Here is a 12,874-nt window from a genome sequence, read left to right on the forward strand (position 1 = left end):
GTTCTATCTGGGAAAAAATGAATTTCCTCTCTCTTTCTTTACGTGTTATGTGCGTGTTACTGGAAGAGTATGTCCAAGACTGATCCACGGAGAGTCGACTTGCGAACGTATACCTATAGGCAAGTGACTCGTTTCAACCATACGGAAGATCCTGCTTGCAACTTTCTCAGCCTGTCCATTTTGTGATTGTTATTTGAGCCTTCGCCGAGCCTCTACATAGGTGTCTTGAAGACTCGATCGTGTCACACGTGTTCTACTGCTCGGTGAAATTGCGTTTCGTGCAAGTTCCATTGACCACCAGTACACAATTAACGTTGCGCAAGGCACCCTTGAAACACCTTGCATGACTCCAGCCATTAGAGCGCGCACCTTCGAAGGGTCGTTGTGACACGTATTCTGCAGAAGACAACACAACGCCATATTTCGAGCACTCGAGATACTCATCACAGCAAACGCGTGACAAAGACGGGGGTCCTCTTTTTAGGGTCATGCGTCGGGAAAACAAAAGATGAGGCCTCCGCCAGCCAAGCAATTAGCCGCGGTGTGACGCTGTCTGCTGTGACGTCACGTTTGTTGTGGGAAGCCATTCTATTGTCTCTCACCTGCAGAACAAAGCGAGCAGCCGTTGCATTATGTGACGTGTATGGCTCAAAGTTCAATCGGCGGTCATCTCCGCTCCTGGCTGGCGCAGAACCAATTTGTCATCGTTAGCTTAATGAATGAGTAGGGGACCTGCTCGGAATTGGGCCTCCAGGGCATTGAAAAAAAAAAAGAAAAAAAGCGAACAAGATTTTTCTTGGATGTATAGTTACAGAGTTCAGTCTCGTACCTTTCATTCTTTGACTGGTTAAGTGTCCGCACAGAGGGGTTTGTTGAGGTACATGTTTGTGGGGCCTCCTTAGTGCAGATCAGACTGGATATCATAAATACTTTTGCGAGTAATTTGGTATCTTAGAAAATTTAGTCCTATATTCAGTTACTTTTTGTGCCTGGTACTTAGTAACTTTTTTTGAGTATCTTGTACAAGCCTGCTGCACATAGACCAGTTTAGATGTCGTGTGATAAGGATTATTGAAGATGGATGGGTGTGTTCTTAACTCGTGCGCTTGTGTGGAGTTTAGTGACCGTGATGCCGCTGCTACTTGGCAAATTAGAGACACGAGGGAGGAAGCTACATGTTGCGAGCAATCACGCCACATACTCATTGTGAGAATTTCATATTCTCATTGTGTAAGGCAGGATGTTAGGACAATCGTATGCGACTCTTAACAATGAAGTCGTTTTGACCAGACTATGGCTTGATAGCACAATGGAATTAAATGTGTTGCAAGACCTATATGCCTCTGTGCAGGATGATCGAGGGGGTATGCACTGATGGAATATCTCCCGAAATGAACCGAAGTAGGAACTAACGCTGTTTATAATCATGCGACATTGTTCTTTATGTCCGGCAAGATTTTTCTCCAATTACACTGTTAACAACAACAACAATTACATGAATGACGACGGGATGAGGCGATTCACCGCAACAACTGCGGTACCATACCTTAGTGCATGTGGGTTAGTATATAAGTGGGATGACGATGAAAAAGATGAGGCATGCACACCTGCACATACACACATGACACACGAAAATCAGATATCACCAGTCATGGCCAGTAGTTAACTACATGTAGTTAAACTACTAGTTAAACTACCCGACTGTAGTTAAAAAGTAGTTATGAACTACTTGCAGAAATGTAGTGGCAACTACTAGTTAAACTACTATTTTAAGTAGTTAACTACAGTAGTTAGGTTACCGAAGGCGCCAACTACTTCCGATTTTGCCGCAAGCTTTACGGCACGATTCTGCTTCCTACTTTTACCTTGAGTTACTTGTTTGATGAGAACGGAGGTGCAGAGCAATTGTGTCGTGCATGTGTACTAAATCTTCACTTTTAATGCTTGTCTAGTGAAGCCTCATTTTATTTGCTGTGAAATAATTCTGCAGCTTAGTTTATCGCGTAGGCACAGAAAGAATCACGCCGCAAGCTTTGTATTTGACGATCGTAGCAATGGCTTGAGCCAAAGTTTATTATTGCTTGTGATTCATGTTTAGGTGTCCAAGAACACTACAAGGGATCGGTGTTGGTGGACAACGTTAAGTAGTTATAGATGTAGTTAAACTACATTGCAGTAGTTAAAAAAGTAGTTTTAACTACTCCCCTGAAAAGTAGTTGAACTACTAGTTAAACTACTCAATCACAAAGTAGTTAGTAGTTATAGTTAAACTACTGTAGAAGTAGTTAGTGGCCATCACTGGATATCACACACGCGGTTGTGTCCTAACTGATGAGGATAATAGTTCATCCAGTCGGCCACAGGAGATATAGTGCTGTGAGTGAAGGTCACATCTCCGCATTCATGGCAAAAGCTCTGAGGTCAGAGGAGTTCAAGCAGGCTAGTAGACTTCAAGAACAGATAGAATGGGTGCAGGCATTGACGGTGCTGCACAGGGTTAGAACAAGGACCCAAGACTGCGGTAAGGCTGAGCGGCTTGTTTTTAAAACACGACTTCGCCCCATAATATCAGGCTCTTAGCTGACAATCATTCCAAATGGCGTTGCTTTTTCTCCTGACTTTGTGACAAGGGGACGGATTCGCACCTATTTTAGGCCATTATAGGCTGAGTGCAAAGTGCGTTGTGCAGAACGGTATCACTGTGAATGACCACTGGCTCCGAGCGGGTTTACAGTGAACCCTCGTTAATATGACCCCCGATAATCTGACATACGCGCTTTACGATCATACACCTGGGACACAATGCAGTGAAACCTCTGCAAATCCCCCCGTTAATATGACAATTCCGCATTATGATCAAAATTTTCGGGAACGACCATGGTCATAATAACGAGGGTTCACTGTATGTGGTGAAGTTCTGTAAAAACACCAACAGAACAAAACATAACTTCACCATGTGTATACTTCCTCAAATAACACCGACGTGACAACGCATCAGAATCGTACCTAATGAGTTGTTGGCAGTGCCCGCTATTTTAAATTCTCTCACGTCGATTGCAGGTCGGGCTTGGCATGGGACAGTGACTTTACCCCTTTCGGACATCATGACACGCCGCAGTGCCCTCTGGCGCGTCCTGCCGGCAAACAGCGGAAGCGACTCCTCACGCTCGACCGCGTCGTGCTCTTCGGAAGAGCAGCATCAGAAACGGCCCACGTTGGATACACAGTGACGACAGTGACGGTCTCGGCAGTGTGCATGTGCTGGTGCCTGTGATGGTGTTGTGATAAGTACACGGGGTCGTCGTGTGGTGATTATGACGTGACGTGATTATGAAACGTGATTTGTGCCGATTACACGTGAATTTTCCGACCTAACGATGGATTATCGACGTCTTTGAGAAAGATTAGGTAGACCTGTATGGCTGGATACAATCAACAGGAGTTTGTGGCAGCTCTGAGGAAGCCTCCAGAAGGAAGGTCTCGTGATGTAAGTTCATTTCGTTTTGGTTTTGTGCATCTTGAATTCGATTGTGTATTCCATTAATGCGGTTGGGTTGCGTTTTAGGACCTGAAGCTTATCTATTCCTACCTGCATATGCTGGAAGCGCTTTCTGCACTGAAAGAAGCGTCGATTCGGGCGCTTTGTAAGACAGTGCGTTACAGTAAGCGAGAAGCAAACGACATTCTCTACTGGTAAGTTTCGTGTGATCATACATATAAGTGTCTTTCATTGTAGCATTCCCTTGCGCTTTGGCGTGATTGCTGTCGCAAAAATCACTATGACGTGCAACCCGCTTATCAGGAATTTCACACGAGAAAGAACCATTGCGAGTTAATATGGCTGCCCAGACACTATAGCATGTTGTTACTCCCGAAAATAACCGTTCTGCGCTCTAAGGGGAACAGGAGTAAATTTTGGAGTAGTTGCAGCTTTTAGTCCCTCAAGTTGCCAACTGCTCCCCTCTTTAGACCCTTGACACTTAAATTTATTATCCAGTACTGGAAAGAGTCGGTAAACCTCGCATCAACTTCGGCGCATTTAGTCGGTTGTGACAGTGCATCTAGTGCCCGAAAGAATGAAAATGAGAAATATGTTCTGCAGTAAATGGCATTAGATCATCGTATGTGGGCTCTTAGGTATGACCCCAGTCAAATAACGCACAATAGATTAGGAGTAATCTTTCCTGGAGGAGTACTGCCAGCGATCGTTCAGCCATGTTCCAAGACACGGTCCACCAAGGCAGACCGTGTTAACAAAGGTGCTCTCACCCTATGAAGAAGAGCAGGCTGCCTTTTGCCTTCCCCCTCCCACACCGCTTATGCGGATTTGAAGGGCGATTAGAGCATATGCATGATGAGCAGAGCAAATGATGCACAATGAATCATTGAACCGGTATGAGCCTAAAGCGAAGCAAAGCTCGATTCGTCCTGAAATTTGTTTTGCCAGCATAACTTGCAGCTCGCTATACTTTGTACCCGACCCATGAAAAAGACTCAGCGGCGCGTCCGCACAAAATGCTGACGACGCCCAGATTGGGCAAGAAATCTCGTCTTCAAATTTCCCGCGTTAGGGCCCTTTAAAGATGCCTTCCCTGCAGACCATGCTCGCGAAGTTTTGTAAAACGCTCACAGATGGCGCCTGCTACGCGGTGTGCTGCTAAAACAACCAAACTGAACCTCCGCGCATCAACATGCTCTCCTTAAGCGGAGCACTTGCAGTGGTCGCTTGTGATTTGTGTCTGCGTACGCCTTTTTTCGAACCATGTAGAACTATATCGGTCCGAACGGCGGTGAAGTTCTGTTTTTAAAGCGCAAATGGCAGGATAAATGTGAGGGGAACGGATGTAGTAGACTCTTAGAAATGTACTTCACCTCATAGCACGCTCCTGGCCAACCGTCATCCCGCATGACATCGTTCTCGCCCCTGACTTGTTGAAAACGGGAGGCCTCCCCCCCCCCCCCCTCCTTCTTTTTTTTTTATTCATTATGCGGCACGTAATTGGTACAAAAAAGGCGTACGCCTCCCGTTTTCAATAAATCAGGGGCGAGAACGATGTCATTCGGGACGATGGTTGGCTAGGAGCGTGCTATGCGGTGAAGTTCATTTTTAAGAGTGTAGTTTCGCAACCGTGTGAGTTCTTTAGGGTTTTCCAGCGCACTCTTAGGACAGAACCTCACTACATGGCATGCTGAAGGCGAACCATTGCACAGTATGATAACGTTATCACTCCTGATTTGTGGAAAGCGTGGGGCGTACGCTTTTTTTGTGACAATCATCATAACTGCATAATAGGGGGTCAGATGGGTGCACTTACGGCCTTAAGTGCATACGGTCATTAAATTATTGCCAGAACGGTCACCAATACGGCGTTTGCGACGAAACTGAGTTGTAAGGGCAACGGGGTTCCCGCAAGACATTTTACGGCGTTCCACCGAAACTGCCGAAGCCTCGTTACCAAACGCCATGGCGCAGATTTCCTTCAATTCGGAATAAAATGTTTTTATGAGACGTAATGCTCTGCCAACTTTGTGCGTGCGTGCGTACCACCGCACTCCATGTCATCTACATCCAAAACTGTGCGCGCACAACAAAGTACCGAAATCGCTTTGAAACAAATATCATCTACTGTTATCATTTTTCAAATTAGCTAAGTGCAAACCAAACGTTGTTTCCGTGCTCATAGCGAGAACAATTGTGGCTTTACTGCATTCCTTCCAACGTTCACAGATGTGTTTATCGGTGTAGACATCAATGACAAAACGCCTTCACGGATATCGTCTTGTAGCCTCCCTGGGTGAGGCCGTATTTCAGCTACTGCCTTTTCTTAAGAGGTATAAGTGTCACAAAAAAGGCGTACACGTCTTGTTTTCAATTGAGAGTTTTAGTGCATCGGGCTCTATCGCCCTTGCGTACCTAAGGGATAGCGTTTGTGGTCCAGCGCACGCAAAACATAAAGAGAGCTTCGCGCAGTGCGCAGAACCACCACGCTATCCCTTGCGTACGCAAAGGCGAACTCTAACTACAACTCACTAACAAATCATGGGAGCGAACGATACGTCATTCGAGATGACGGTTTGGCTAGGATCGTGCTATGCGGTGAAGCTCTGTTTTAAGAGTGCAGGGTTTCCCCACAAAACACAGCACGTTTGGTATAGAACAGCCCGTGTGCCTTTCCTGATGGGCTTGGCTCTATGTTGCTGAGCAAACCAACCCGCTATGTTTAGAAACTAATGTCGCGATTAAGCATGTCACCTGCTGTTGACACGTAAGGAACGTCCTTGTAACGTTATGAGGCGGTAACTCAGCAGAAAGTGTTCCATAATTACAGGCTCTCAGTGGGTTATTGTTCCGTCCCTTTCTCCAGTTTCTCATTCTTTGTAGACGAAGCGGCGACCACGGGCAGGAATTCCCCCCCCCCCCCCAATTTTTTAAATTGCCCAATACAGATCAGATATCAGTGCATATATGCATAGTCATATATCCATAAACATATACCCCCCGGAGGTCGATTTCTTAGGAAGCTACTGACCACGGGCTAATTCTGGCCTATTGAGGCGAATCCAAGCTTACACGAAAAAAAAGAATAGTTAGGGAGTTCAAACTAAAGTTGAGACGGTCGAATGCTTTATAGATTTCTAGATGTCCTGCAGGCAGTTAGCGTTAAAATGTGCAGAGTTCCGAACATTGTGTTATTGTGCAATTCGCCCAGTTACGTAAACCATTTAACAATTTCTCATTGCCTTTCTACAGCCGAGGAGAGCTCAGCACCTGTTGGTACATCCTCCTTTCTGGATCGGTCTTCATCAATGGATCAATGTACCTCCCAAGAAGCAGGTAGAGTTACTAGTACCCTCTTACGATCCACACTCTAAAAGTTATCGAATGATGGAATCCTAACTGCTATAATCGAAAAAAGGGGCATTGTGAAAATTTTAGTGAGCCATAACTTGAAAACGCCATTTTTTATTGTAAAATTTTAATCTTGGCTTACCAAAGTTGTCAAAATTATTATTTAACACGTTTGCTGCACCAAAATACCCATATTTCTTCGTTTTAGTTTCTTTCTGTTACATTGAGTCGAGCTAGCTGACCAAACAGCAGAACGTCGACGTATGCATGAAATGTCTTTCCCAGAGAAATCCAAGATAACATAAGATAAGTTTAACTGGGTTTTGGTGTATTGGAGCGAGGTGGCTGCCCTAATAGAGTAATCCGAACTGTGAATAAGCGATGCGGGCATAGTGATGCATTGTTTACATCCAGTGTGTTTTCGGACCTAACAGTCCTTCTTCACCGTCACCTTCTTCATCTTCACTGGAGGAACTGAGTCCCCTAACGAACTCCAAATCGCAGTCACTCGATGAGCAGAAACTCAGTTTCCTATTCTTTGGGTTTGCTTCAACTATCTTGGAGAGTCACTACATCAATGTCATTTTTAAACGTATGTTGCCAGTACACTGTTATTTGTCGCAAAACCGATGGATTCGTGAGAACAAACGAAAATGCGTGCTGCAATCTATCATCAAAGCACCAAATGCTTCTAGCGAGCTCTGCTCATCCGTGGCGTTAAAGAATATAGGAAATATTCGTGGGTGAGCTGAAGTCGTCCACGGCATTTTTCGCCAGGAAGCTGCCGAAGACCTCAGCGTTCATTTCTGCTGTTCTTATCTTGTGCCCGATGTCGCACTCATATCGCGGTGCAACATAAGTGACAAGCACACACAGAATAGCTTGCTCTCTCCAAACACAATATGGGAAATAACTCTTTTGAGGCGGAAACACAAATAGAGGAACACAACACGAGCCTCAAGGTACCTCAGAACATGAGCACTTGAAATATGGCAGTCGTCGAGAAAGCTCGACACCGGCGGGAATTCCAGTAGAGTGCGTTCGAACGCGTTCGACCGGCATTCCCGCTCCTGTCTGGCTTTTTCGACGACTGCCATATTTCAATTGCTCCCTCGGTTCTCCGCAGTTTAACTGCTCGTTGCTTGTATCCAGCGCAACAGGTTATATGTGTGACAGGGCGCTCTTAATTTTCTAGCAAAATTGAGGTAAAGGCTTAGCCGTATCGAGCGATTTTTACACGCGAAAACGCGACGCGAGTGAAAGATACTCCCGCATGCAACAAGAGGAAAACGTCGTCGTCGTGTTTACAGTGTTGCCCGAACACAGGGACGCCAGCATGCACCGACGTTATTTCTGAAAGCATATAGCAAGATGATCGCTAAAATAATAAAAACATCATTATAGTGAACTTGTAGTTGATAGTCAACTGGTCACTTTATTTGGGGTTGACTATCACTGTCTCAGTAAGCTACAGTATACATCAATATCCTTGTATATGAAACGGCGTGTTCAATTGAACTAAGCCGCATCAAGTCTCCGGGTAGCATTTTTGTGCTTGATGTTGGAACGGACAGAGTACGTTGTGCTTTTCTATCTCTGAGATTAGACTCTCGTTATGCGAGATGCTATATCACTCGTTTGGATACGACGAGAATGAAGCAGAAACACACAAGAACAAGGAACGCAATCGACGTTTTCTTTATATATCCATCCATCGGCATCACACATCCAGTCGCCGGCGCGTGCAGGTAGGGCTACCAGACAAGACGGAAGCTCTTGCAATCATCTGATCGCACGGCCAGCTCTCATTGGCGAAAGTCCCTCCCAACTTCCGGCAGCGTCGCAACACCGAGTGTTTTTTTTTTTTTTTTTTTCTAGCTCGTCTTGATAGTGGATACTCGGCGCAAATATGCGCGCGCGTCATAATTTCGTCGCGCCGACGCGCGCGAATCGCGAGCAAAATCGCTTCATGCGGGTCACCTTGGTTCGGAGCGACGTACAGCGATCTGTGTTCCCCCGAGAATGATTTGCTGCTGATGATGGCTACGTAGCTGTCTTATTTTCTTTTATACACATTGTTATGCGCATGCAATGTAAGTTTGCCGCCGTACTTGACGACCGATACGTCGCTGGTGGCGACTTCGACACATTGTTGCCCGTAACTTTCAATTTAAATTTTCGAAAAAAACTATCAGTGCAATCGGGAGAAAGATTGGGACGAAAGAGTTCTGAGTGATGAGGCTATCGAAGAGAGAAATCACGTGGGGTAACACGTCAGATAGGACGTCAGATCCGAGGCTATTTTTGTATTGGGCACAACATGGTTCGTGAAAGAAGACGCTCAAATTAACATAGGAGTGATGGAAGACTACGAACGAATGCGAAGCTGCGCATGTACACACCCTAACGTGATGATAGTTCATCGTGCCATACATAGTACAGCTCTTGCTGATATATTTTTATTAAAGCTTCGGCTGACCGTTGCTTCACGGGTGGTCCTTTGTGCTGCCCTCAAGACAGTGTCTATGCAGCAAGTACGACGTGATCATCCAGTGAAAGCCGTATTAACGCGAGTTTGGAAGCATATCTTTCAAATAAATAAATAAACAAGTAAACAAAAAATCCCCGACGATTCCTTCAGTGTATAGGTTAGACCTCCTTAGACATTGACCATGCCCGAGGGATGCGCCGTGGGAGGTCTTAGGTTAGCCTGGGTGGGTGGCCTTCAATCTCTGTCTGGCGTGCCGCGTCCCCCATTGTATTTGGTGTGTTTGGGGTGTGAAATAGTAGCCAAAATAGCAGCCGCGATTGCGTCTTCTTCCTTCGCGATTGTTTCCTTCGTAATAGGTGAACGGGGAGTGGCTGCTCCAGTTATTTTCCGTCAAGCACGCGGTCGCGTTGCTCCTCTAGTGATAGCATGTGTGTTTGTACATAAGGGCAGCAGCCCCTCCTCCCCATCCTCTCCTCGCTCTCCGAACGTAGCTTTACTGGGCTCGACTGGCAGACGTGCTTGCCGATTACGCTGTCAGGGACGTAGCGGCTCAGACGCCAGCTTTTCATATATGAAGACGCACAGGAACGTAGAAGTGGTTTCTGCAAAAGTACCGAAATCCCGTCATTGAATGCCGTTTCCTGGCATCGAAGGTTGTCAATGACTGGAAGCACACGGCCCGTGTGCTTTGCTTCTCTATGGCTTGTGCGGCAAACTGTTTTCGACGTGCTCCCCCGGTTATATAGTGCGCTGCGCTTTCAATATGGCGGCGTCCACGAGACAACGGTGGGGGATGCCACGATATTCCACCGTTAAAAATCCACCGTTTAAAATCCCAGATTGCTAAACTAAAGCTTTAATATGAAGAATGGCGGAATGATAGTGTTGAATAATGCATATTATACTGACAAACCTCGCGGCATTGCGTGATTTTGACGTCAGCTGAAGTCATTGTCGTGAATAAAAACCAGGTTTTTGGAGACCGTGAGGGCTTAGCATGGCGGTCACATCAGAGCAGCACAAGTTATTAGAATTCGGTTAGGTTAGGTCAGTTTTCAGAGGTTAGGTTAGTTTAAGTGTTTTTGACAGTTCACGACGCCGTTGGGGGGCTCCCCACAGTTGGGCACACACGCAACGCTACGCTAGCGCCGTTTGGGATTTTGAGCATATGGGATCCTAAACGGTGGGTTTTTAACGGTGGCATTTCGGGATACCCCCCAACGGTGTACACTACAGGTTTGTTATATAGACGACCCTTCCTTTACAAGCATGTGACGTAACTAGGAGACCAGTTCGAGGTTATGTTTTGCTGTGGTGTGCGAGAAGCGGGAAAATCGCGTCGGCTGATAGGCCGAAAAAGCTGATAAGGTTGATAGGTGCCCACCAGCATGCTTTCTGCGGGGCGGCGAAACGTAATCGATGACGTAGGAGCGCAGGTCGTCTATTGACATACAACTAAGGACACAAATCCACGTGTCGTAAGTTGACTCTCCCAGATGCCATCACTGCGATGATCTAGAAGATCTAGAGCACCTCTTCCTTCATTGCCCGCACTACCAACCTTCCCGAACCACACTTTCCGAGTCTCTTAATCTGCCGGACTGTCGCCGCCTCTCTTTGTCAAAATTGCCATTGGTTGATGGTTGGTTCATTCAAATCATTGGTTGATTGGTTGGCCAATCATGGTTGATGGTTCATGGCCACATCCAGCCCACCAACGCTCTGCCCTCCGAGCTCTCCTGACCTTTTTGGACACCGTGTAGGACTTGGGTCCTCACCGTGAGGTAGGACTCACTATTGCATTTCCCACATTACCAACTGCAATGGCGTAGGGTGTCGCCCCCTGGCGATAAAACTCCTCAATCATCATCATAGAATAAAGTTGTTGTTTGTTTGTTTGTTTGTTTGTTTGTTTTTTTGTTTTTTTGTTTGTTTGTTTGTTTGTTTACTCACTCTGTACGTGGACAGCTGGTAATCGAAACTGCGAGCTGAATAGTTCTCTTTTGTTTCGAATGTTCTTCAGATATTCTTCCGCCGACGGTTGGTTCTTGTGTCGCGCGTAACGCTACAATAGTAGCTGTCATCAGATTGCAATTTACTCACCGGGAAGGTAGCAAGCAAATCGAGCAGCAGGTACGGCACCATTTCACGCTCTAGCTTTCTTCCTCGTTCGCAGTTTGTGAAGGACGTTTGCAGCGACCGACTTTTATATGTGCAGAAAGAAAGACACGCGCTGTTGAACACTAGGATCATTTCGCGTAGCTCAATATTATGGTGATGATCGCGCGGAGAACGTGCGGCCCGTAAAGGTGCATCGTCACCTTTATTGTTGCGTTTCCACGTTTTTTTTTTCTTTGCTTTGTTTTTGTTTACATTAAGCTTGGGCCACGCTGACCGTGTGTATTTGATGTTTTGGACCGTTGCTGTTGTGAAGTCGCTTCGCATGACCACCTATCGAGCCATGAAATGAGCTCACTATGGGTTTTTTTTTTTTTTTTTGCGTCATCTCGTGGCGTGGTGCCATGAGAAAATACGTAACATCGATTGAATATCGGTTGAATATCGGTTGAATATCGGTTGAATATCGGTTGAACATCGGTTGAACATAGGTTCGTCCTCTCTTCAGTAAGTCCCCGTTTCCACTGCTCAGCTTCTCAAGCATTTGTTTCGAATGAAGCAAATTATCTTGATTGCTCGCGACATCATCATTTAATTGTTGTTGTTGCTTACGCAAGTAAATATGGCCGGATAGTTCTCTTTCTTTCTTTTATTTTTCTCTCTCTCTTTTTTTGTCGGATGGAGTACAGAACAATGGCATAAAAGAAGAACGTTTATACACTGCACGTGCATGTGGAAGGTTATTTGCGTCTCTTTTTTTTTTTTTTTTTCTTCTATCTAAGGTTTCATTGTTGGGCAGATACAAAATCTCGGAATTCGAGGCGAACATTGTCTGCCCTTGCTGTCTTGTCTGCTTTCGATCGTCTTGAAGGTGCTTTTATTTCCAGACAAGAAAGGGGATACGACCGGTTGTTTTCTGTCTCTATTGTCTACTGTCTTTGAAATGCTGCATTTCTTTAAGTGTCGCAGAGAAGTAGAGGCGATGCAACCATCGAAACTACCGACCTACACGGAAACAAAGAACCCAGAATCCTGTTATCTAAATGCTACTATAGGTGCACACAAGCATATCTACATGCTAAAAGAGAGCATTACGTTCACTCTAAGCGAATGTCACAGCGCGATAACTTGACAAACGCAGGTATAAGTGTTCTTTGATGTTGTATGCACGGGTGCATACAACAGGGGTCCCAGACATTCACTGTCGCGCACTCACTCGCTGCCGAACTCGCTCTGCAGCGCTGTCTCGTTTACGACGTGTCCGCAATCTTCCGCGCCTGCATAAAGAATGGCGGAAAGACTCTGACACGGCCGTTTATGAAGGTACTAAATTTTATGAGTCACATAGAAATAGATATTAATAAGCACTATGAGACTCTGCTAATGAAAATGTACCTTATGAAAAGCGTTTACGA

At 45.7% G+C, this 12,874-nt stretch overlaps 1 protein-coding gene across 7 annotated transcripts in view; it reads left to right on the forward strand.

Moving 5' to 3' along the window:
- Positions 1-12,874, forward strand: part of LOC135368501 (rap guanine nucleotide exchange factor 2-like) — a 167,132-nt gene that overhangs the window by 11,904 nt on the left and 142,354 nt on the right. For all 7 annotated transcript variants that reach the window (XM_064601834.1, XM_064601841.1, XM_064601838.1 and 4 more), the window contains exons 2-4: positions 3,061-3,487; positions 3,566-3,693; positions 6,752-6,835. In XM_064601834.1, the coding sequence (XP_064457904.1) occupies positions 3,419-3,487; positions 3,566-3,693; positions 6,752-6,835 (281 nt within the window). In that variant the 5' untranslated portion in view covers positions 3,061-3,418. The remainder of the gene's footprint in view (positions 1-3,060; positions 3,488-3,565; positions 3,694-6,751; positions 6,836-12,874) is intronic.

This window comes from Ornithodoros turicata, chromosome 9 (genome assembly GCF_037126465.1).
Source record: "Ornithodoros turicata isolate Travis chromosome 9, ASM3712646v1, whole genome shotgun sequence".
NCBI lineage: Eukaryota > Metazoa > Arthropoda > Arachnida > Ixodida > Argasidae > Ornithodoros > Ornithodoros turicata.